The sequence below is a fragment of the Mobula birostris genome, chromosome 10 (genome assembly GCF_030028105.1).
Source record: "Mobula birostris isolate sMobBir1 chromosome 10, sMobBir1.hap1, whole genome shotgun sequence".
Lineage (NCBI taxonomy): Eukaryota > Metazoa > Chordata > Chondrichthyes > Myliobatiformes > Myliobatidae > Mobula > Mobula birostris.
Genome location: NC_092379.1, coordinates 89,853,774 through 89,879,517, shown reverse-complemented (window position 1 = coordinate 89,879,517; position 25,744 = coordinate 89,853,774). Strand labels below are relative to the sequence as shown.

The following is a 25,744-nucleotide window of genomic DNA, read 5'->3' as shown; positions in this document are numbered from 1 at the left end:
ATGCTTACACTTCAAGATTTCATCAATTAACTGTAAAATTCAAATACAAAATGCTAGAATTACCAAGTAGGTCAGGTCAACTCTTTAGGAAGAGGAACAGTCAACATTTCAGATTGGAGACTTCCATCAGAACTATTAGAAGACAAAAGCTTGTAAACCTGTAGGGAGGATGGGGGTGGGGGCTTCTCTTGTAGGGTGAAATGGCAGTGACAATAGAGACAAGCTACAAACAAAACTACCAGATCAGTGGGTAAATGGGAGCAGTAAGAGAGCAAAGACAGACAAAAGAAAGTGGGAGTTGCAAAAAAAAAAATGCAGAGCAGGAGGGCATCCCCGCCAGGTCAGGCTAGGCATGTCCTTCATTCCCATAGAGAGAAAAAAAGTAAGATCAGTTAATATCAGTGTACACTGACAAATTAAAGACCACAAGGCATAGGAGCAGAATTAAGTCATTAGGCCCATGAAGTCTTCCCTGCCATTTCATGGCGTTCCATTTTCCCTCTCAACCCCATTCTCTTGCCTTCACTGCATTACCTTTGACATCCTTCCTAATCAAGATCCCATCAACCTTCGCTTTAAATATAACCAGTTTTGACCTCCACAGTTGTCTTTGGCAATGAATTCAAGATTCACCACCCTCTAGTTGAAGAAATTCCACCTCGTCTCTTCTCTCAGGGAACACCCTTCTATTCTGAGGCTGTGCTCTTGACTTCTCAACTCTGCCATCATTGAAAACATCATCTCCATGTCCACTCTATCACAATCTTTCAATATTTGGTAGGTTTCAATATGATCTCCCCTCCTCCCACTGATTCTTCTAAAGTGGATACAGAATTAGGACCATCAAACGCTCCTCCTACTTTAACCTTTTCTTTCTCAGGACATTCTCAAACCTTCTCTTTCTCTGGATGTTAATGCCAAGACAGACTTTCTTAGATATGGGGCCTAATATACCTTTCTTAGACATATGTTGCTCTGAATTTCCACCAATTGCAGAATTTCGAGTTCACAATACTCTGAATGTGACCTGACTAATGTCTTACAAAGGTGCAGCATATCATCCTCGCTTTTTTTATTCCAACCTACTCAAAATGAATACTAACATGGCTTTTACCTTCCTCACTATTGATTCAATCTACAAATTAACCTTTTGGAAAACCTGCATCAGGACTCCCAAGTCACTTTGCACCCGACTTTTGAATTTGCTCACCGCTTAGAAAATCTTCATGCCTTTATCCTTCTACCGAAGAACAGTTGCCTATATGATATTCCAAGTCCCACTTCTTTGACCATTTGTCTGAGTGACCAACTCCTTCTGCATGCTTCCTGCTTCCTCAACACTACATGCTCCTCCACCTATCTTTATCAACCACAAATGTGGCCACAAAGCCATCAATTCTGTCATCCGGGTCATTAATATATAACATGAAAAGTAGCAGATCCAACGCCAGTCCCTGGGGAGCACCACTAGTCACCGGCAGCCAACTGAAAAAGGCCCCCTTTATTCTCACTCTTTGCCTTCTGCCAGTTAGCCAATCTATCCATGTTAGTTCCTTTCCTGTCATATCATGGGTTCTCATCTTGTTAAGCAGCCTTATTGTGGCACCTCGTCAAAAGCCTTTGGAAAATCCAAGTAAATGACATCTGACCCTTCTTTGCCTATCCTGTTAATGAAGACTGATGTAATATATTTATTCAGTTTATCTATTTCTTTTTTTATCCATTATTACCTCGCCAGCATCATTTACCAGTAGTTCAATGCCTACACTTGCCTCTCTTTTACTCTTTATATATCTGGGGAGGGGGGGGGGAAAAGGAACTTGTGTTATCCTCTTCTATATTATTGACTAGCTTACCTTCATATTTCATCATTTCACATTGCTATTTTAGTTGCCTTTTGTTAGATTTTTAAAGTTTTCCAATCATCTAGATTCCCACTTTTTTATTTTTTGTATGTGCACGCTTTTGCTTTTCTCCAGTCTTTGACTTCTCGTCAGTCACAGTGGCCTCATCCTTTCTTTAGAATGCTTTTTCGTCACAATAATAACCTTTTACTCTATATCTTCAAGACCAAGGACCTGATTATTGATTTCAGGAGGAGGAATCCGGAGGTCCATGAGCCAGTCCTCAGGGGATCAGAGGCGGAGAGGGCCAGCAACTTTAACTTCCTTGATGTTATAATTTCAGAGGACCTATCCTAGGTCATGCACACAAGTACAATTATGAAGAAAGCACGGCATGCCTCTACATTCTTCAGAGTTTATGAAGATTTGGTATGACATCGAACCGGAGAACCACAATTTGTGTGTATTGGTGATAATATCGCTCAATACCAACACTGGTGCACCTCAGGGATGTGTGCTCAGCCCACTGCTCTACTCCCTTTATACCATGACTGTGCGGCTAAGTATACCTCAAATGCCATCTATCAATTTGCTGATGATACAACCATTGTTGGTAGTCTCTCAGAAGTAGATGAGAGGGCCAAGAGGAGTGAGATGTACCAGCTAGTTGAGTGGTGTCGCAGCAATAACCTTGCACTCAATGCCAGCAAGATGAAAGAGCTGGTTGTGGACTTCAGGAAGGGTAAGACAAGGGAACATGAACCAATCTTCAGTGGGATCAAAAGAAGAGTGAGTAAGCAATTTCAAGTTCCTAGGTGTCAAGATCTCTGAGGATCTAACTTGGTCCTAACATATCCTTGCTGCTATAAAGGAGGCAAGACAGCGGCTATACTTCATTAAGAGTTTGAAGAGATTTGGTTTGTCACCAAAAACTTCTATATCTCTAGAGAGCATTCTGACAGGTTGGATCACTGCCTGCTCTTTTGGGGGGGGGGGGGGAAGGAATGCTACTATAAAGGACCAAAAAAGTTGTAAAATTAGCTCCGTCACAGGTACTAGCTGCCATTGTATCCAAGACACCTTCAAGGAGCAGTGCCCCAGAAAGATGGCATCCGTTATTAAGGATCCCCATCACCCAAGATATGCTCTCTTCTCATTGTTACCGTCAGGAAGGAGATAGAGAAGCCTGTAGGCACACAATCAACAATTCAGGAAGGAACAGCTTCTTCCCCTCTGCCATCTGATTCCTAAAGGGACATTGAACCCATGAGCACTACCTCACCTTTTTTTTAAAAAAAAATACATTATTTCTGTTTTGCACATTTTAAACTATTTAATATACATATATACTTGGTGTAATTGATTTTACTTTTTTTTCCCCTTTCTATATTCTCATGTACCCCATTGTACTGCTGCTGCTATGTTAACAAATTTCACGCCACGTGCTGGAGATACCCGATTCTGATATCTAAAAGAAATCTTTCACAAACTTCTCGATGTGCGGTGGAAAGTATATTGGCTGCTCACAGCCTGGTATGGAAACACCCATGCCCTTGAATGGAAAAGCCTACAAAAGGTAGTGGATACGGCCCAGCCCATCACAGGTAAAGCCCTCCTCACCATTGAGTGCATCTACACAGAGCATTGTCGCAAGAAAGCAGCATCCATTATCGGGGAACCCCCACCACCCAGGACATGCTCTCATCTTGCTGCTGCCATCAGAAAAAGAGTACAAGAGCCTCAGAACTCATACCATCAGGTTCAGGAATAGTTATTACCCCTCAACCATCAGGGTCCTGAACCAGAGGAGATAATAACTTCATTGAACTACATTTGCCCCATCACTGAACTGTTCCCACAACATATGGACTGACTTTCAATGACTAATCTAATGTGCTCATGATTTATTGCTCATTTATTACTTTTTTTCCCCACTTTCTTTTTGTATTTGCACAATTAGTTGTCTTTTGCACACTGGTTGTCCACCCTGGTGTGGTCTTTCATTAATTCTACTATGGTTGTTAGATTTTTTTTTGAGAATGCCCAAAGAAAATGAATCTCAAGATTGTATACAGTGACATATACCTTGACAAAAATTTTTATCAAAGTAAATTCATTATGTCTTCAGAATTACTATTAGAAACTCCAGCCATTGCTGCTCTCCCATCATCCCAGCTTGTGTGCTCTTCTAATCAGTTCGTCTCTCATTCCTCTGTAGTTCACTTTACTCAACTGTACGACCGATACATCCGATTTTACCTCCTCCCTCTCAAACTGCAGGGTAAATCCTGACACATGATCACTGTCTCATAAGGATTCCTTAATCAAATCTGAGTCATTACACAACATCCAATCCAAAATTGTCTTTTTGCTTGTGAGCTTGCCCACAAGCTCCTCTGATAAGGTACCTCATAGCAATTCTGTAAATTCTCTCGAGAACAAGCACCAACCTGATTTTTCTCACAATATACTTGCATTTTGAAATCCCTGATGACTACTGTAACACTGTTCTTTTTACATGACTTTCCCATCTGTTGTAATTTGTACCCCATATCCTGGCTACTGTTTGGAGGCCTGTATACAACACCCATCAGGGTCTTTTCACTCTTGCAGTCTGACTTAATTGGCTAGGGCCTCCTGTATCATTAGTGAGACCCTGAACAAGCTTAAGAAACGTCAGTACTTCTGTCTGAGCACACTGCTTTAGGTTTCCAGCATCGGCAGTTCTGATTTTTACTTAACTGTAAAATGCATTCTGTCGCCCCAAAAACTTGACCTCTGCACAGAGATGTAACAGGGTTATAAGAACGGTACCATCTTGCAATCAAACAAATATTTGAATCTCAAACAAGGGAAAATCTACAGATGCTGGAAATCCAAGCAACATGCACAAAATGCTGGAGAAGCTCAACAGGCCAGGCAATATCTCTGGGAAAAAAAAGGTATAGTCGACGTTTCGGGCCAAAACCCTTCAGCATCCATAGATGCTGCCTAGCCTACTGAGTTCCTCCAGCATTTTGTGCGTATTGCTTGAAGAGTTGAATCCTGTGTTCCAATGCAGTCACAGAAATTCATTTTAAGAGCAAACCAGGAAAAATTGAGATACAAGTTATGAATAATTTGCTTCACTACACAGCAGGTTAAGGTGCAATAGCACATTAATAGTATGTGGGGCAACAAAACAATAATCAAGTTACTTTTCCTCCATACAAAGGATAGCATTGCCCACAAACAAAAATCAGATATTACATCATTGCCAACTGGGCAGTAATCACCTTGTTTAATGTACTCGATATTGATACCATTTCCATTATTAACTGAAAACAACCAGAGTGATGTCACAGTAGGCTTAACCACCATTATTGCCTATTCACACATCCATAAATTGCAGATTTGCTGATGCATCTGATGGTATTGATATCCTTCTTAACATTACATTGCAGAGCACACACTTCCTGTACTTTTTTTTTTTAAAAAAAGACATCTGTTTGGGTTGCACACTGCATGCTGTATTATTTACTTTGCGATGAGGAGGTCCTTCCAGCCCTGCCTCCCCAGCAACCCCAGAACCCCGATTAACCCTACCTAATTACAATGACCAATTAACCTACACAGTGCATCTTTGAACTTTGGGAGAAACAAGGGGCACCCAGGGAAAACCCACGCCTTCCACAGAGAAGATGTAGAGACTCCTTACAGAATGGCCACAAACAATTCAGAATTTCAAAGGGAAAATTATCAGCTTTTGAACTTCCAAAAGGCAGTGATTACAATACAAATAAAAATATTTTTGGCTTTCCACATCAATTTAAAAAAAAATAGGGCTGGTAATATTGCCAGCACAATGATGTATATTTACATGATCATGACATGAACAGAATGGTGCTGGAATTGAACAATGAACTCCGGGACACCTCAAGCTGTAACCGCTTGCTCCCTCAGTAATGAACGGCCCACGGCCCAGTGTGGAGAGGCTTTTGCACCGATTAGTGTTTGACAGAAAGGAGTGAGTCATGGACATGGGGCTCAAGAGCTGCAACATGGTTGATTTCAGTAATGCTTTCATTCCCAGCAATACACACTGAGCATCAGGTACTAGAAGGCACTTGATAATGCCAACATCTTTTAGACACAGCAAGGACAAGTCCATGTTTTTGTAAATGCTTTCTTTTACATTAAAATATTGCTAAGCAGCAGTGTTATCCAGCAACATATAAATTCCAAAAATTGCTTTGGCTTTTCTAAACATCAAATGAGTGAAGTTCAAACATCTGCCTCTCCTCATCTTTCAGGTACGCACAGAAGAATAAGATATTGCAATTTAAAACCTGGTCACGCCACTATAAAGGAGGAAATTTCACTCTTGCACATCATAGCAACACAACAGAAAAATGTTTGACACAATTAGAGAACCTTGAGAATTAAAACTGCAGTATTTACTAACCAATTATTTTAAATTAACAGATTTGAAACAAGTTTTTGATGATGGCAGTTTCACACAAGTCATCAATTGCAATCATCACTTTTCTCAGGCGGCATATTCACCAGGCAGAAGCTAAAATTAACTCGGGAGGAAAAGAGTAAAGATCAGCAAGTTGGTGAAAAGTTAAATCAGAAATTTTTGCATTTATTCTTACAGCTTTGAATAAAGTTCTATTAAAATTTATGAATTCCTTGGGTTCTTTTTTCCCCAAAAAGTACAAAAGTGATGCAAAAATACTGTTCTTACAACCACCACAATCGTTTGCATTTCCAAAATAATTTTAAAGATCTACTGCAGGTCAACATTGGTTTTGTACTTATAGAACCTTCATGTTTAACCTCAGGGAACATTTTGCTATGATTTAAGTTTATTCTACATCCAACTCCACTGTTAAAAGATTTTTAAAATGTTTTACTCAAAATATTAAAGTTTGCAGATAAACAGTTTATTCAATAGCTTGTTAAACAAAGTGACTTTGTGGAAAGAGCACAGCCTATAAGATTGATATTTATTGCACATTCCAATCTGTCAAGCAGCTAATCCAATCAGATGCATCAATTATGCCTGTCTGACCCAAAACGGAGGCTTCCTTCTCCAAAGGACAATGACTGTGACTGCAAATAATTTGCACATTTTAGTAAAACAGCTTTACATTTTTAAAATATAATGGTCTACCAGGGCAGTTATAAAGAAAGAAATAAAGGGAGAAAAGCTGGATCAGGGTCAGATTTAAATTTTAAATGATCAGTTCTGATAGACAGAAAGGAAGTAATGTAGAACTGCTCAATTTCAGGTTTTTTTTGTGTTCTGAATCACTAACTTCCTCCATCAACTAAATGAGTTTATCTGTCATTTAGCACCCAAACAACTTTTGATCTCACTGTCAGAGATATTTATTTTGTTCTAGCTATCCCTTCCATACAAGGTGCTTTTTCCTCTTGCCCAGTTTTGAAAGGGGTGTTTCATCTGAAACATTAACTGTTTGTTTTCCTGCAGATTTTGCCTGACCCAAGTGTTTCTTACACTTTGTTTTTTTTTCATATTCCTAGTAGCTGCTATTATTTTCAATGTTCACTTCCTGAAAAGTAAAAATACGAGATTTTTCATTTGACAAAAGCCCCAAAGGGAAGAAGTGAATTCATTCATTTAAATAGTGGGATAGACGTCTGAAGTGGTCATTAACAGGGTAGTCACATACTGTTGTTGTTTACTTCAATCTTATTCTCAAATTGTAATTGTGCTTATACTTCAAGTCGTACTAAGTAACTACAAACACTTTGCGACGTGTCGCGACATTGAAACGCGGGTTTTCTGGCATACTCCTAGTACAGGGCGACTCTACATTACATTGAAGAACCAAGGCCCAGCTTCAATACAACCTCCTGACAACTGCAACGCAGGGCTTGAAAGCGCCAAAACCCATGACTCAGGCTGACTCTGCCACGTCTGGGAAAAGCACAACACCAAGTAAGTCGCCTTCACTTTTTCCATCCTTACCTGTACCCAAGACTACCATATCCACCTCCGCAGGGAGAGAATCCGCCATCTTCGCATGCCCAACGTGACGCAGACTACGGAAATTACGACACTTATCCGCCCCGTAACTGCTGTCAATCAACAGGAAAACGTCACACTTGATGATAAATATATATGTACTAATAAGAAAGAGATACTTACATCTCCAATCATACATAAACAAAACTTTCAAAAGGAATTCAGCTGAAATGGAATTATAAGACAAACATACAACATATTTCTCTCCCCGCACTGCCTCGAATTGTGAAGTCAATAATTGACGTATCACAATAACATGTAAACCTGGAAATATATTAAATAATGTAGCGGGTATTTTGGTGAAGATAGCTTTATTAGTTATTAGTTAGTAAGTACATCAATCATGTAACAATGTGACACATTTTTCATACTTCACTCTTTCATATATACTATACTGTATTTCTTGATTTGAAATCATTTTAAATGGTAATCTCTGTCAAATGCTTCAAACTATTCAACTACTTCCATTTTGCGCAAAAATAAGCTAACTTTCTAGGTTGCCCAAAAACGCCCCCTTTGCATTTTCGTTTGTTATCGAGATCGCTTACATTCAGAAAGTTATATGATTTTTCCCCCAACCGACAAAACTAACTTGCAAAATTAGAACTCTTTTCCATCAGACAGCGTATTATTCTCCTTCCTGTGTGGGAAAGTGATGGAGAGGGACCGTTTTAAGTAAATGTATTCAATTGCAACTGAGAACAATTAAATTGAACTTCTGTTTAGTACCCTATTTTTTAAACCAAAGCTCTCAGATTATCAGTGTTCCACCTACATAAAGTTTGTTTAAATGCTTGTGTATTGAAAGTGCAGTTACAGTTGTACGTTTCCACAAATGAAGATTACGATCGTCTTCTGTTATAAGGCAATACAGGGTACTGACATTGTGCAGTCTGGGCTGCTTGATGAGCAACACAGTCTTATTTAGATGGCAGAGACCTCTAAATCGAATAAAAATAGTTCGAAGTTAGACCTTGATATCGATGCGCCTGTCAGACTTTTAGTAAGCTTCTTTTCAATAACTAGTGCTTGCTCTGCGTGCGTTTGGTGAGGTTAAAATCACATAATAGAAGTCTTTTTTGTGAAGGAGGCTAGATTGATTAATAATAACATTGTTTCGGATACGACTCAAATTACAGAGATTGATTTTATCAACAATTTGGCAAAATGTGTTTAAAGAACAAATTAGTTTACTTTTCCCTAATTGTACTGATGAGGCTGTTGTTGAATCACCCTTCCCGCCTTCTTTTTGCTATTGCTTCGGTTAATATTTATATTAACAGATAGTTACCAACAATCATCCTCGAGTTCACGCAAACGTGGAATTATCAACGCGTTTGTAAAGATGATTCGGTCACTGAGAAATTAATGGAAGTATTTTCCACAGGAGTTTTAAGAAGTCGTGTTTAATCCTGTATCGTAATTATAAAGACTGGAAATTGTACTACTCAGACGTGAGGCAATAAAAACTTCCCTTAGCAAAAGTTCCAAATCATCAGCTGGAATATTTTGATATTCTAAACAGCTCGCACATCATTGTCATAACTGGCGCGACGCTTATTATCAATGATTAATTTTCGCGTGTTCATGTAAATATATGACATTGCTCTGGCAATATTACCAGACCTATTTTTTTCAATCGACGTGGAAAACCAGTAACATTTTAACTTGTTTTGTAACCTCTGCTTTTTAGAAATTCAAAGGTTGATCGTTTTCGCTTTGAGTCAGTATTCTGAATTGTTTCTGAGAATTAGTTGTATTCATTGCTGTACATTATTAACTGGAAATTTAAATGAAAATACCTGTAATTTTTAATTTTTTTCCGGAGTTTCCACATTAACAATAATGAAACAAAAACGTGCATGATATTTAATTAACACGGTTAACTTCATGGACAGCAATGTTTATTATATACGTTGTAAAAGTTTTCGGAAATGTTCATGTTTTCCGCAAGCACGACTGAACCGGTAATCCCAAACCTAGTTAGAATTCTATGAAAGATTATTTAAGGTGAAAAGAGTAGAGGTAATGTAAATATATAAACTTAAGGCAATTTACATTTACGATCTTGGTTTTTCCTTGCAAATTCTTTCCATCGTGCACAACATGATGAAAAGTTCAAAGTAAATGTGTTATCGAAGTGTATATGTCACTATGTACAATCCTGAGATTCATTTTCTTGCCGACATTCACAGTAAGTAAACACAATAGAATCAACAGGATGACTAGATAACTAGTGTGCAAAAGACAACAGACTGTGCAACTAAAAAGGAGAATAATAATAATAATAATAAATAAGCAATAAATATCGAGAGCATGAGATGAAGAGTTCTTGAAAGTGAGTCCGTAGGTTGGGGGAACAGTTCAGTTATGATGTTAGTCTGCTGTCTTCACATGCAACTTTGTTTCACTTTTCCTATTTATTAGGAAAAGATATTCTTGCCCAAACTATGCTGCAGTTGTATTCAAATTGATGTAGCGATAAGGGATCCCGCAACATCCACTTCCGGGTAACGTGCAGGTGTATAATCCTTGCATTTTCTTCCAAAATCTGAGCGTGCGTTGGTTAACTGAATTCGCAACGTTCTTTGATAGTACTTCGTGCACTGGGTTAACAGAGATCGATATTTAAATACGGATTTGTCATTTTGTATTCCTTTCTCGATATCAAACGGTGGATAGCTGCTGAAAAGCAAACATACGTTTTATTACGTGCATGATTACTGTTTTCCAACCTGTGACGTATGTGTCCGCAGAATCGCCTCCACTCACCGCAATCAGGATGAAAAAAGAGGAATGGGATCAAAAGATTGTCGAAATTAAAACAAAATAAATATACTTATACTCAGACAATGGACCGAAAAATCTTCTCAAAACCAGTCGGTTTCAAATATTAAGTTGGATTTCGAACTGAGTTTACGATAGTGTTTATTGTTTTTCCGTCATTTCCAGATGTTAACCATTTCTATTGAATTACGAAGCACTTCATATTCAATGGTACTTGTGTTAGGGCTGCTATTCCTTACATCATCTTGTGCTCTTCTGACACAAGTAAAATATAATTTGCAAGAAGGATGAAGTGTTGAAAAAGAAATCTGTTTCACGTCTATAGCCTTGTTTATTATATATTTTATGAGTACGACGTGTTATTTCTTTCTTCACAGATGTTGCGCGATCTCAGGTGCGTTTCCAATGTCTTCTATATTAAACTTTCCATTACCTACGTATTCCAAAATTATTATGGGGTTTGCTTTTGACCGAATTGTTCTGTGCAAGTTCCATGTGAAAGGATGAAGTTGGTTCAGAGATATATGTACCAATTCCTTTGGATTTGGATTACGCTACCCCTGAAGGAAATAGTTGAAAATCGAAAATGTATCATATGAGCCAAAATCTCCAAATATCGCGAATATAAGTTTTTTTGGTAAAAAGACGTAACAAAAAACATTCATAAATTTAAAGATATCCCTTGTCTGACTCCTCAAAGACGGAACACGCTTTCAAATAACACACATCAAAGTTGCTGGTGAACACAGCAGGTCAGTACCTCTTCCTAGAGATGCTGCCTGGCCTGCTGCGTTCACCAGCAACTTTGATGTGTGTTGGTTGAATTTCCAGCATCTGAAGAATTCCTGTTGTACAGGTATTCAAATTCATTTTTTAAAAAATCGTTTTATAATAATTAATCCAATGGAAGAATAATGTAAGCCAGAAAACATGCAATTCTGAAAGCTCGACAAACTTCAGGAAACTTAGGGTTGAGTTCAGCTTTAAATTCAAACCGAGCGGCTCCTGTTCATTCAGTGATTTATTGATATATGCTCGGCACGTACTTGACTGAAGGCCGCAGTAAACTCCGCCTCCTCTTCCTGATTGGTAGAACCATAGCGCAAACGTGCAATAGGGAATGTCTCTGCGGAAGCCATGTCGCGGATTGGCTGCGTGCGATGTCAATTGGGCGAGAAGGGCGTAGTTGTTGCGAGGACTAGGTGACTGCGACTCCTCGCTTTTCCTTACTACATTACACAGATACTGAGAGGGAGAGAGACGCACACAGAGAGTACATGTGGAAAAGTGGCCATGGCTGTGTCAGCTCCCGTTATCCCACCACCCCCTCTCACTCCCACCTCTACCCCGTTAACAGGAGGCTTGTTCCGCACCGATTCTGTGTACACCAGCCCTTCGGAATCACCCAAACTTAGTAGCATTAATAACAACATCAACAGCGGCAACGAGTGTAAGATGGTCGAGCTCCGTGGAGTCAAAGTGGCGTCTTTCAATGTGGACGGGCAGGAGCTAATCTGCCTCCCGCAGGTTTTTGATCTCTTCCTCAAGCATCTGGTGGGCGGTTTGCATACGGTTTACACTAAGTTAAAGAGACTGGATATAACGCCCGTGGTCTGCACCGTAGAGCAGGTCAGAATCCTCAGAGGACTCGGAGCCATCCAGCCCGGAGTTAACCGTTGCAAACTCATATCCAGAAAAGACTTTGAAACTTTGTTCAACGATTGCACCAACGCAAGGTAAGCTCGATCTCCTATTCCCTTGCTTTGTTTCTCTTCTCACTCTTACTTTCCCCCTCTCTCTTTAGTTATTTCCTTCCATTTCCATTGTCACCTGTTTGGGCATTTATTCTAAAGGTCATTTGGGGATTTTCCAGTGATCTGTGGCATCGTGGTATTTCTTATTCGGAAACGATTAAGAATATTTCTTATTCATAGATGTTAAAATAAAACTGGAATGTATCATAAAATATTCACCGGCATTTGCACTTACTGTTTGCAAACTCCTTTATCGTCATCGGTAATGTTTCAGTTTCACTCATTTCACCCCCACCCCCACTCCCACCCCACCCTACCCTACCCTACCCCACCCCACCCCACCCCACGAATCCAAAGAGCTCAGAGCAGTAAAATGAATTCAAGTATGAGGCACCCGATTTTGAACCCGCTTTCTAATTATATATACGGGAAACCCACCGTCGCACGAACGTAACAAATCACATTTATACTTGTGCTGTGTAGGTGTTAAACTAACAGAGGGGCGATTATGCACAACAGCACAGTGATCTGAGGGCACAAAGTTTGACCGAGGAGCTAAAGATGGTTTGTTCTTAAATTGCTCTCCTTGGGCACTATAACGTTTCTTTAATTTTATGGCTATCACGGAGCAGAGCCGCTTTGCTGGGGGTTGTATGTTTTCTGTTTCAGCCTGCAGGACTCGCTGTTGTCATTTCTAATCAGCAAAAACAAATAAAAACTTGCTCCAAAGTGCTAAAGACACTCACAATTAGCAGATAATGCGAGACGCAAAATAAACTAAGGTGCCAAACTAATCCGCTGGTTGATTATCTGGTGCATTTTTTTTTGTTCCCTTAGAATTGATCGAGAATTAATTTTCTAGAGCGTCTTATCAGACTGCAGATGCTGCAGTTTGTATAATAAATCAATGGGAGCAAATCTAAATGAATCGCCTTGGATTTGAATTCTGTGCATGTTTTGATGTTACTCCGTTCTTTGCATGTTAACTGACAGCTTTATAAATGGTAAGCATTTATTGCCAGATATGCTTCTGGGAACTTTGTACAGGCTGACCCGTCAAACTCAAAGGATTAAAACAAAACTTTTCGATCAGTAATGGTGGGCGAATAAAATAATCCTGTAAAATTCCTTGCTTTGAAATTGATCTGCAGGTTTTTATTGCATTCATTATTTATTGAAGAACTGCAAGCTAAACACAACGTTAAGCTATTTTGCACTAAGGGACTGCATTTAGAAAATTGGATGGAAATTGCATTACTGATGAACATCTGTGCAATTTTTCCATTGTATTGTTATACATAGGTGTAATGTCTCAGCAGAATTTTCGACCACATACTGTTATTTTGTCCTTTTTAATTGTATTAAGAAATATTCTATGTGCAATTTATTTATTAGAGATATACTGAAAAATATCTTCAAAAATTAATTTTTTATTTGCCTCTAGCACAGGTTTAATAGAGTACACACTTGCCTGTTTGCAGAAATATTGTTTAATCACTTTAATATCACAGCCTGAGGAGGGAAGATAATTGTACAAATGCATATAGAAATATCCATTGCTAACTTTTTATGATTAAATTATGTAAATGACCCATCTACTGTCTTTTGGAGCACTAATCATCTAATTAGGAGTGATGTCTCGAATAGATGTTTCTGAATCTGGATATATGCAATTGGGAATGCATAAAATTGGAAATGACATTCATAATTCGAGAAAGTAGCTTGCAAAAGAAATGTTATCGTACATTCACATGTACTTGCTTACAAGGTAGAGGTTAAATAAGCTTCATTACTAGTTCTTTGATTACTGTCTCCATGAAAAACAAATGCCACAGATTTTTTTTTGGTGTGGGCTGGTTTCTGGATTAAGCCAGCAATTAGAATAATGAATTGGACAGAGTATTTCCTGTAATGAATTAGATTGCTGTGTATTAATTCAACCAAAATATATGAAAACTATTTAGGTTATTAAATTAATGATTAAATCTCTTTCTTGTATTTTCAGTATCTTAACACTTTCAAAATTTGATAATCACAACACAGGTCCAGAAATTGAGGTATTAAGTTTGTAACTCACATTGCATTGATCAATGTAAATAGTGCATTGTTAACACTGTTAACAGGATTGAATCAGAGTATATTTTTTATACTGATTGCAGTATACAATGCTGATTTCCATTTACCTACAGTAAATAGAATGTCAAATGTGTCACAGGGAAATAAATACAGTGAAGTTTAAAGGGAGACAGGATGCCCCAAAGCATCACTCAGCGGATTGATTTATCTTGCATGATATAATGACTGCAGATGTGGATCTGTTATTCTAGATGAGGAATGAATTTGATGAGCTGATAGCACAAGCCAAGAAGCGTGGTTTTAATTACTGATGTGGAATTTATTTGTGAAGCACAAATGATTTACCACATTACTTTTCTGTTATTGGTAAATGACCTTGCTCTTTAGACCAGAATATTGTTTTCAAATTATTCAAATGAAAATGCATTTTTCAAGGGCACAGCCACTTAATATACCATTTGATTGGTCAAGGAACAGGCTGAAATATGAGGATTATAACTGATTGGGTGACTATGCATTGGAAAACGTTGTGAGTTTCGTGGTTCCTGTTAGGGTGAGGATAGCTGGGGGGGGGGGGAGTGGAGTCATGGGCAAGGGAGTTGATTAGGCTTGGTTTAAAACCCCTACTTTGCATCAGGCCCATTACAAGTTTCATGTTTTTCAGAACTGTTCTGATTCTCAGATAAAGTGAAATAAATTAAGCATCATGAAGTGAAATATGCAGGATATTTTATGACTTTCTTTGGAGAAACAATAGGAGTAATCCATACCCCTGATGTAATTTCCAGACCTTGGGGAGGTTTCAGAACACCTGGTTTACAGTTTTGGACAGCTGATAAAATAATAGTTAAATTTTAGATTCCTGTGGCAGCCTGAAGAGAAGAAAAATAACATGAGGTTTCTTTTGTAAACACAATAAATGGAGTGGGGAGATAAATGTCTCCCAAGCTCTTTAATCATTCTTTGTTAAGTAAGTTACTTTAAGGGATCAAAGTACCTGAAATGGGAGATTTGTTTTTCCTAGAATTTGTATTGGTAATTCAAGGAAGATACAGTATGTTTCAGTTTATTAAATTAATACTCTGCCTTTTGAAAGTTACATTTTATTTTTAAATCATAAGTAATATTGCCTTTCATTTAACTGATGCTTCACTTGAAGAATACCAGATAAAACAGTCTGGTGTAATACCCTCACAGTTGTGTGATTTGCATTGTTCCACACCGTAGAATTGTGGAGGGTGTTTGTTGTACAGCATTAGCCAAAATAAGACACCTTTGCCTCAGAAATATTCAGCAATGCATTGTGTGGGTTTCCCATTATTATTGAAGTAATTAATTGATAGTTTGGCCATTGTTATTTCCCAGTTATTATGTCTAAAATGCAGTGACTGGAACACCAGAAGATACTTATTTTTATGAGGAGACTAGTAAACCTTACATAAAATTTTAATAATTGAAAAATTTCAAATAATGTTACTAAAATAAGATGGCTATTTCTCTCTTCTGCTTATTCTTAGAGTTCAAAGTGTGGAGATGTAAGAATTTAAGGAATAAATATATTAGATATAAACATTTTTGTGTAAAGATTTGTTTTTGAATACTTGAGTTATTAACTTTTAAGATGCAAATGATTTTTCCAACTACTGGTATGGAATCACATTTTAATTAGCAGTCACAAAATAGTTAGACATTTTAATGATTACTAACATTCATTTGCACATAACTTTAGGTCAAAGGGCCATCTGTCTCTCTTTCTGGGCACAGTGCTGTCTGTTTGCCTTCATCAATGATTATGGTAGCTGCAGGTTTATAAAATTCTTCATGATTTAATCTAATAATAGGTACTCAATTGGAAAAGTAATTATCTGCCAAAAAAATCCCATTTTATCACTCGAAATTTACGCAAGAAATTATTGCTGTTATAGGATAAGGCAGTGTGAGAAACTAAATGCGACTTTGCATTGAAGTCTAAATTGTCTGGCTTAAAAAAGCAGGACATTTGCAATAGATTCAAAATCTATTCAGGTCTTTACTGTAAGTCAACAGTTGGTAAATGTGTCAAGAGAACTAACTGATTTAATATGCCCTCACTGAAGACAGGCCCCTGATTAAACCCTGACACAAGAATCACATCAAGTTCTTGTTATTTAAACTCAGATTGAATACCCCATTTAGTCAAAGTAAAATATCTAAATCAAACCCAACCTAGCCAAAGAGAGCAGTTAATAGTACCCTTGGTAATGACTAGCAATTTGCCATGTTGTCAGTTTTGGATGATGTTTATTTAGTATTTTGTTCCCATTTCTCTAAAGTTAATTTGGATACATTTTTGAGTTTCAGTATCATCTATGTTCTAGGTTTGCAATATTATTTACTTTCGTAGATTGGCAGATCAACAAAAGTAGAAAGTCAAGGAATTTTAAGTTACACATCTTCAATAGTTTAAAAAAATCAATACCAACCAATAACAGAAGAACATTACAAAGGCTGAAGATATTTTAACATTAAAATGTCCCCAAAACATAACAGTGCTCTCAGAAATGATGGAGAAAAAGATATCAGTTAACAATACCCCTGGACATTGAAAACAATTCAGATACAGAAGTTAAATTGCTCACACAAAGCAACAACACAATTGACTGCATTAGGATCCAATTAATTTAATTGAACATATAATTGCAGAGAAAGTGATTGTGTCATTGAAACTGTTCCAAAGCAATGTTGTTCCAAAAATAATGAGTTCCATGCTGCTTCAATGTGGGATGCTCCAGTGGTGTCTTTATATTTCTAAATATGCACTTGCTTCTGGTATAGACTTGTTTCTAATTAGATAATTAAAAATATGCCCAGAAAGGAGCACTGACTTTTAATGGATTTACTGAACCTGTATATTAGTGACATTAAATAGTTTAATGAATAGTTAATTATGAAAAAATATTAATGTTAGCATGCTTTATAGAATGTCACAATCATCACACTCCAGCTGACTAAACAGAAATTGAAGAGTAAGTCTAGGAATATTAAAAATTAGATTTGTATAATTTGCTCAGACTACTTGTAGGTATTTGTTGAGGCAAAATGTAAACTAGAAAATAAAACCCGTATGTATTTTGCATCATGGTAGAGACATAGTTGGGGGGGGGGGAGGGTGTGGCAGAGGCAGATTCATTTCATTAGGGCCTTCATTTACTTGATTGATGGAGAGACATCAATAATCAATACTTTAAAGGCGACACTAAAACAATAACAAGCACATTATGTAATTGTTCCTCTCGAAGAGTCTTTCACAGCACCCTAGCAGTAAATTTGTGTTCAAAGTCAAATTACTTCTGTACATTGAGAGTCACTATGTGATTATGTCCAAGCTGCTCATTTTTGTTTGCTTCTGTGTGATATTCTATATATTCTGATAATGTGTGTTTTGGGAACTTGCAGTCCAATTTCTTAGTCACCATGCAAGTTAAAAGATTCTCATCCTTAGTAATGTGTGGATGCAGCTACGGACGTAGTATGAATTGCGCCTCCCAATCCCACATTTGTGAACACTAAATAATGTGCCAAATATTTGTTCATCTGTTTGTTCCAAATTTTCATTTAGTAATGGCAATAGAGCTTAAAGTCAGTGGTGTATAAAATTCTGAAAAGTATGAATAATTCTGTTAATAGAAATTATGGCACAATTTAAAATAGAGCTATTGATCTGTTCAAATGCATCACTAGTTTTACAATGTCAAAAGGCATCTATTCCTTGAATCAGCTCCTCATGCATTTTAAGACATCACGTTCAGCCCTGGTAAAGGCTACTCTGTGCTGTTTTCATGCATAGAGTATTGTCTGTGGGAAAAATTTATGACTCAAATGTTGATTTTTCTGCCTGCATGTAAGGCCAGTGAATGAGGCAATAAATATGTCATTCTGATCAGACAGATCACATTTGAGTGTCAGTTATACTGAAAATATATGCAGGGTTAAACAGTAGCAAGAATGAAGCCGGACCTTTTTCAGATGTGATACTGGTTGGCCACAAATTCCTCCATCCATGTCTGGCAATGACTAATCAGTATAACTGTTCCATTTTGTGTTTGACATCAACCAAAGCTGCTGTACATAAAATTGTTTTAGATAATGATATCTCCATTTAACTATTTGCGTAGTTCAATTATAGTGTACAATAGGGAACATAGTACAATTGTTACAGAATGCTACTATATTCAAGAAAATATGAAGTATTTCCTTTTCTACTTCAAAAATTTCAAACAAGGCTCTGACAGTCTAAACTGGTAGGCACAATTGGCAGCCTTTCCATTCACTCTAATGACCATTTCACTGACTCTAAAAGTCCAGACAGCCACGCAACCCAGACCGACATCATATTCAAATACGACAAAAGAGTCTATGACTCTGTTAATCTCTTTGGTTGTTTGCTAATGATATTCTCGGCTGTGCTAGGTGGGAAAACATAAGACTGCTTCTGGATAATCAGGCAATTTAAAAGGAAAGTCTTTTTGCAAATAGAATAATATTAAGATAAGATATAAATAAGCCATAAAAATTATTAGAGGCAATTTTAACATGAACTCTTTTGGGAACCAAACTTATAGATAATATTTCCATACTGGAGTCAAATAATGTTTACCATATTCTCCTTGGAGAGCATACAGATGCAAAGCAGCTTTTCAAACTTTGACAGGCAACAAGATTCTGATTCAAAGTGTTCATTCAGGTTCCGTTTTACTGGATTTTGGGATTTCAAGACCAATGTGTTTCATAATTCTCTTCTATTTGGTATTTTAGTTACTTTTTTTATCTTGGGGAAAAATATGCCATTATAAATTAATAATAAGTAACAATTTTAATTATTACTTTTAATAATTAAAATTATGACATTGCTGGCAGACTAAGAACACGGAATCAGAGAGCATCATTGACTCAGACCCCAAGAAAATGAGTAAGAACAATTACAACAAGAATAATATAACTTAAACAACAGTGATGAAAAGGTATCTGCAGAGTCTCTCAGTGAAGAGAAACGTTCAAATTGGGTTTGTATTATTACTGCGGAACATGTCAAGTCACAGTTTCAGAATTCTGAGATGCGAATTACTAAATATCTATTTCTGGCCTTTTGAAATCAGGTTTAGTGACATCATATTGCCAGCAAAATTAACTAGTATTAGGTTAAAATGTATGGTCAGTTATAACATGAAACCAAAGATTTGATCCAAATGTTAGATTAAAAAGTTACCGGTTATGTTAACTTCTCTAAATATTGTGTAAATAGTGTATGTTAAAAGAAAGTGCTGTGCGCCTCGTAAGATGAAAGTAGTTCATGAAAAAATAAACCAGCAAGATTTTACTGAGTAAACTGCACATCTGTAATATCTGCAAGGGAAACTTCAAATTGTCCATTAGCTTTTCCAGATGAAACTGCTGTCGGAGCAATCTTCTGTTAGAGAGCAATACATGAGAAAGGTTAATTCAAACATGTTAGTTTCCAGTCAAATGCTATACTATTAGTAAGGATTTTGTGTCATGTGCCAAGGCTACCCATTTTGTAGCTTTTATCAAATTGGAGAGAAATGTTTGTTTAGGTATCAGTTGATAATTCTTACTGTTTCCTTCATTTGCTTGACAAAATGGAAGTTCCATTGCTGGTAGTTCAGTATCCAATGTTTGAAAGCTACAGGGGGAGTTGAAATGCTGGAGAGCTCAGCAAAGAGCTGTAGTTTGTGGACAATTGGAGGAAAAAAAAATCCTCTGCCTTTTTTTTTGTGTGGGTCAGCATGTCACCATCTGTTAGATGCAGAAAAATGTCTGTAATTGTGCATGTAGGACTTTTCCTCCTTGTGTGTGTTTATTCAGGAAAATTTAAAAGCAACCAAGTATTTTGTGATGGACCTACTGAAAGTCAGCCCAATTATGGGGAAATCTCTGGTTGGCTGAGTTTGAATTTGTGAAATTGACTTAATAAGAATGTCACTTTGAAAGGAGATATGGCAGCTTTAACTGCAGCCTCATCTTTATATTAGTTAATTAAATTATTTCAATTACTTGAAGCCAGGTTTATTAGGCGATGAGTCCAGAGAGTTCCACTAACACTGAGATAAAAGGAAATTTGTCTGTTGATGCCATTGTTTAGTCGAATCTCTTAGGTGCTGACAGATGTCCTATAGCACCATCAGGGCAGGGAGGCCCCCGTTAAAGTAATGGATAGCAGTCTCATGTAAAGATTGGTCCATTACAAGGATGGATTTTCAGCAGGCTATAAATCAGTGCCTGACTCATTTTCTTTTCCAGCACAGAGATGAGCTGCTGTTTTTCTTGCTATAATTGAACGTCAGCCATGAGCAAAGGGCAGAAAAGGGAATTTTATGTTGACATTCATTATTTTTTTCACCAAGTAAAAGACAGGAGGGTTTTTGTTAGGCAAATATTCATATCATATCTAGAACCTACATTAGCACATGAATGTGATGCCTTTTTCACCTCGTTTCAATAATTGCTGAGGGGTTCCAGCTCACTGTTTACTTATTACTGAATATGTCATGCTTTTATCAAAGCATTTTTAAAGTTGCAAGATTACAATGGCCTTAAATTTAAGAGAATGACAGTCACTGCTGTGTAAAGAGAGGTTAAATGCACAATTTACATATTCATTTCATGATTCATTTGTTTGATGATTTATATGTAGTTAGAGTGTGTTTTGCCAATTTTGTGGCCACATACCTTTAATCATTGTCTGGCAGATCTGATGGGCTTGGCTGAAAACAATATCAGAGCATTACTGGAAATCCAAATTATTGTGTGTGTGTGTATGTATGTGTGTGTGTGTGTGTGTGTATGTACATGTGTGTGTGTATGTGTGTGTGTGTGTATATATATATATGTGTGTGTGTGTATATATTTGAACCCTTACATCATTTTTCTCTGCTTCTGATGCTGATTCTTACCTTCCTACATCCTGTTAACTTAAAGGTTGGTTGATCTAAGCAGTATAACTCTCCAGGTCATCAGTTAAATCTTTTTAGCTAACTAGGAGGAGGTGCATTTAAAGCAAGAAAAGGTGTCTATTTAAATTATTGCAGTATGCTTCTCTTTCAAGACAGAATGCTTTACTGGAAGTCCGAAAGGAAGCTAATAAAACTTAAACAATGATTCCAAGTGGAGTGCTGAAAAATTGGTTTCTAACCCGAAAGCTGGCAATTAAACACTCTTAACATTTTACAGGTCAGGCAGCACATGGAGTGTCAAAGCAAGTTTTATTTTCAAACAAATACTTGTATTAATTAACACATTATAGATTTTCCATCACGTTTCAAACAAATCCGTTCTGGTTTATGAAGAAATTTCTTTTTCACATCCCTCTTTGTGTTTAAAAGACGTCTAGTGCCAAGAATGCAGATATTGAAACTTTATCATCTATTCTTTCAGGTTCTGGGTGGAGGTCTTTGCAATCCAGATTGGTGCTCCTACCATGCACACCGGATATTGTGCTGTAAAGAGCTTTGGGATAGTACAATAAACATTTTGACCCTGAATATCTACTTCTTGAGTTCCCAAACAAATCATGTTGACACTAGTTTGATATTAGCTAATTTTCCCATGTCAAGTGATAGATTAAAGGGTGAGACAGTTTGTGCCATCCTTTTGCACATCACTTCAGAATCAGAATCAGGTTTAGTATCACTGGCATATGTTGTGTAGTTTGTTGTTTTGCAGCAGCAGTACATTATAATACATAATGAAAATGCTTTAAATTCCTAAATTACAATATTACAAGTGAATGTGGGTGTAGATACTGGATGTATGTGTGATATATATCCAGTATGTACACCAACACTCACTTGTAATATTGTAATTTAGGAATTTAAAGCACTTTCATTATTATGTATTGTAATGTACTGCTGCTGCAAAACAACAAACGTGTGTGTGTATAAAAAAAGTAATGCAAAAGAAATGAAAAAGTTATGAGGTAGTGCTGGTAGATTAATATGCCATTCAGGAATCTGATGGTAGAAGGGAAGAAGCTGTTCTTGAAAAGCTAAGTATGTGTCTTCTGGCTCCTCTACCACCTTCTTGATGGTAGCAATAAGAGGGCAAGTCGTGGGTGATGGGAGTCTTTAACGATGGACTCCATCTTCTCCAGGCATCACCTTTTGAAGGTGTCCTCGGTGCTGGGAAGGCTAGAGCCCATGACAGAGCTGACTGAGTTTACAACTTTCTGCAGCTTTTTCAGATCTTGTGCAGTACCCCCTCCATACTAGATGGCGAAGTAACTCGTTAGTATGCTATCCATGGTACATCTGTAGAAATTTGCTGGAGTCTTTGGTGACATATCAAGTCCCTCAAACTCCGAATGAAATGTAGCCACTGTTGTGCCTTCTTTGTAATTGCATTGGTATGATGGGTCCATGATAGATCCTCAGAGATGGTGATATCCAGTAATTTGAGAATGCTCACCCATTCCACTGCTGATCCCTTAACGAGGAGTAGTGTGTGTTCTCTTGACTTCCCTTTCCTAAAGTCCACAATCAATTCCTTGGTCTTACTGATGTTGTGGCAAGGTAGTTGTTGCGACACTACTTAGCAACCATCTGATCTGTCTCACTCCCGTACGCCTCCTTGTCACCATCTGAAATCCTACCAACAAAAGAGCCATTGGCAGATTAGAGATAGTGATTGAGGTGTTGGTGGAGAGAAAGAGTAGAGCAGTGGGCTAAGCATGCACCCTTGAGATGCGACTGTCTTGATTGTCGGCAAGGAGTTACTTTTGATCTGCACAGACTGTGGTTTCCCATTGAGGAAGTCAAGGATCCAGTTGCAGAGCTGGGTACATAGACCCTGGTTTTGGAGCTTGTTGATTAGAACTGACGTTATGATTGTGTTGAATATTGAACTGTAATCAATAAACAGCAGCCTGACATAGGTATTACTATTGTCCAGGTGATCCAAGGCCGAACAGAGAGCCATGAGATTGCACTGAGCATCGTCAATTCATGAGCGGTCCTATCAGAGGCTTAGAAACAGATCACCTGTCAACCTCCTGTCTTAGAAAATGATGACCAAATAAATTAGAAAATATAAATACTTTAAAATATAGGTAATAGTGGACTGCTGGGGCCCAGAGAAACATATTCTTGTAAGAGGGAGCAAAGGCAATGAAATATAGATGTGTTACCTTTAAAATCATTGTAAGGTTATACTTCATCTCCTAGAAAGTAAATTGATAAATGCTCAGTAGAAATAGATGCTAATGTTTGAAGTTAAATATGATGGCATGTGTATTTGGATTCATTAGTATTTGGTAATTTTATTATTTTGGTATTTCTGCTGCAGTTAATTTATAAATCAGAACAATTAATGTACTGCTCTTCTAGTTAATGTGCCTTTATCTTAAACAAAGATCAACAATGCCATGAAACATTTATTTCCTGTCAAGAAGATGTGAGATGCGTACTTTATGAAATGTTTTGAAATCAGTGGGGCTCTTTATTTGACACTCTTGTTCCCTGTGGCTGACACTGGAAAATGTTTGTTTAGATTATTTATTTTCTGAGTTGCTGACTCAAAATAACTGATGGAAGATATCTTCAGTTATTTCAGCAAAGTGTTCCACTTGGTAGATTGTGTTCTTTGGTTCCTGAACAACACCAGATGGCGTCACTTTAGTCGTAGTGTAGGTAGGGTGGAGCGTGCAGATAGAATAAATTCCATGCTTCTTGAAGTCAGATTTTAGAATCAACAATACATAATTGTCACAAGTTTGCTATAGGAAGGAAAACCAACATATGATATTTGATTTGAATTGGAGAAAGTCTTCCAGAGGTGATCTTAATTTAAACAAGGAGGAAAATCCTGAACAAATCATGATATCACCATTTTCAGAATATATGAAAAAGAAAGAATAACTGCAAGAACAATAACAATTCCATCAAAATTTATTGATATGCTGGGTCTTCTCCATTTTTGTCTATCTTCATTTGTTCTTTAATTTTTTTCCTGTTTGTGTTGGATTCTGTGCCTTGTAATCTTTGTTCTGAATGACGCAGGAACTCTAGCAGCCTGCTGTCTTATTAATTTTTAATATATTAAGTGTTTTACCATCGGGAGCAGGTGTCAGGAAAATATTTTAATTGTCAGCTTTAGGCAAAAAATATTGAATATTGGTGTCAGTTCTCTGAGAATAGACTGCAGAGAAATCAGCGAATTCTTGCTTATGTTAAGTGTTCCTGACATTTGTTCGACTGGAATTATATACAGTTTATCTGCTAAGCTGAACATTTTATCAGCATGACAATTGAATTGTGCAGTGTATATGTGGCAGAAAAATGGTAATTGAGTATTTTATCAGAGGCTTCCATGAAATGGACTTTGTAGTCATAAATGAAGATTAAGGCTGTTGTTCACAGAGACGAACAAATTGGAGTGATTTATTATCTGTGACATCAATATGTCATTGCTTGGATACAAAATGAAAAACACTGAATTGCAGCTAAGCAGCGGAAGGTAAATACAGGTTTTAATTATTTGCTCCAAACCATTAAAACTGAGATGAAATTGTCATTAAGATCGCACAGCTGTTACACTAGGATCATTTGTGTGGATTAAAAAAAGACAGTAATAAAGGATCATGTCAGAACAGAGGAACAATGAATGCATGATTCATTGTAAATAATCATTAACACAGAAATCCTGAAAGGACTTTTTGACTTACACAGTTCGCCTGGCACTAATCTGTATATGCTTATTGAATTCTTTTGAACAACCTAATTGAAAATAGGTTTTTAAAACAGCCATTAGACTTCTCGACTCTTGCTGCACCATTCAAAACAGCAGACAATTCAATTAAGGCACTGTTTCTGAATTTCTATTTTACAAAAACAATTTTCATACTCAGAAGTATCAAGCAGTAAAATGATTTTTTAAAGAATATACTCGCTATTGAATTAAGTTTGATCATGCACTGCAGTTAAATTGTAATTAATTTGATTACATTTCTGATTTTTACAATCTTAAATTCAAGTCTGAATTTTACTTTGGTAAGGTTATGGTTTATTTTTGAGAATGTCATTGTTCTATCAGTAAGTATTTATTTTCTCGGCATTAGTTATGTTATCAGTAGTGTTAGATTGTATTGTGAATTATATGATAATACTTTCACTATTGAGAAGCTCTTTTTACAGGACATGACATTGTTGGTCTGTAAGTTGTTTCTGAAGCTCATTAGCATTTTAAAAGCACAAAAT

The 25,744-nt window shown here is 37.1% G+C and overlaps 2 protein-coding genes across 5 annotated transcripts in view; one reads left to right on the top strand and one right to left on the bottom strand.

The window, feature by feature from the left end:
* The window catches only part of chm (CHM Rab escort protein), a 122,681-nt gene extending 114,782 nt beyond the window's left edge, over positions 1 to 7,899 (bottom strand). Inside the window, exon 1 of one of the 2 annotated variants that reach the window (XM_072270533.1) lies at positions 7,825 to 7,899. In XM_072270533.1, the coding sequence (XP_072126634.1) occupies positions 7,825 to 7,873 (49 nt within the window). In that variant the 5' untranslated portion in view covers positions 7,874 to 7,899. The remainder of the gene's footprint in view (positions 1 to 7,824) is intronic. The other variant, XM_072270534.1, reaches the window with a different exon arrangement.
* A 3,974-nt stretch (positions 7,900 to 11,873) lies between these two features.
* The window catches only part of dacha (dachshund a), a 400,811-nt gene continuing 386,940 nt past the window's right edge, over positions 11,874 to 25,744 (top strand). For 2 of the 3 annotated variants that reach the window (XM_072270530.1, XM_072270529.1), the window contains exon 1: positions 11,877 to 12,404. In XM_072270530.1, the coding sequence (XP_072126631.1) occupies positions 11,962 to 12,404 (443 nt within the window). In that variant the 5' untranslated portion in view covers positions 11,877 to 11,961. Of the gene's footprint in view, positions 12,405 to 25,744 lie in introns of all 3 variants that reach the window. The other variant, XM_072270531.1, reaches the window with a different exon arrangement.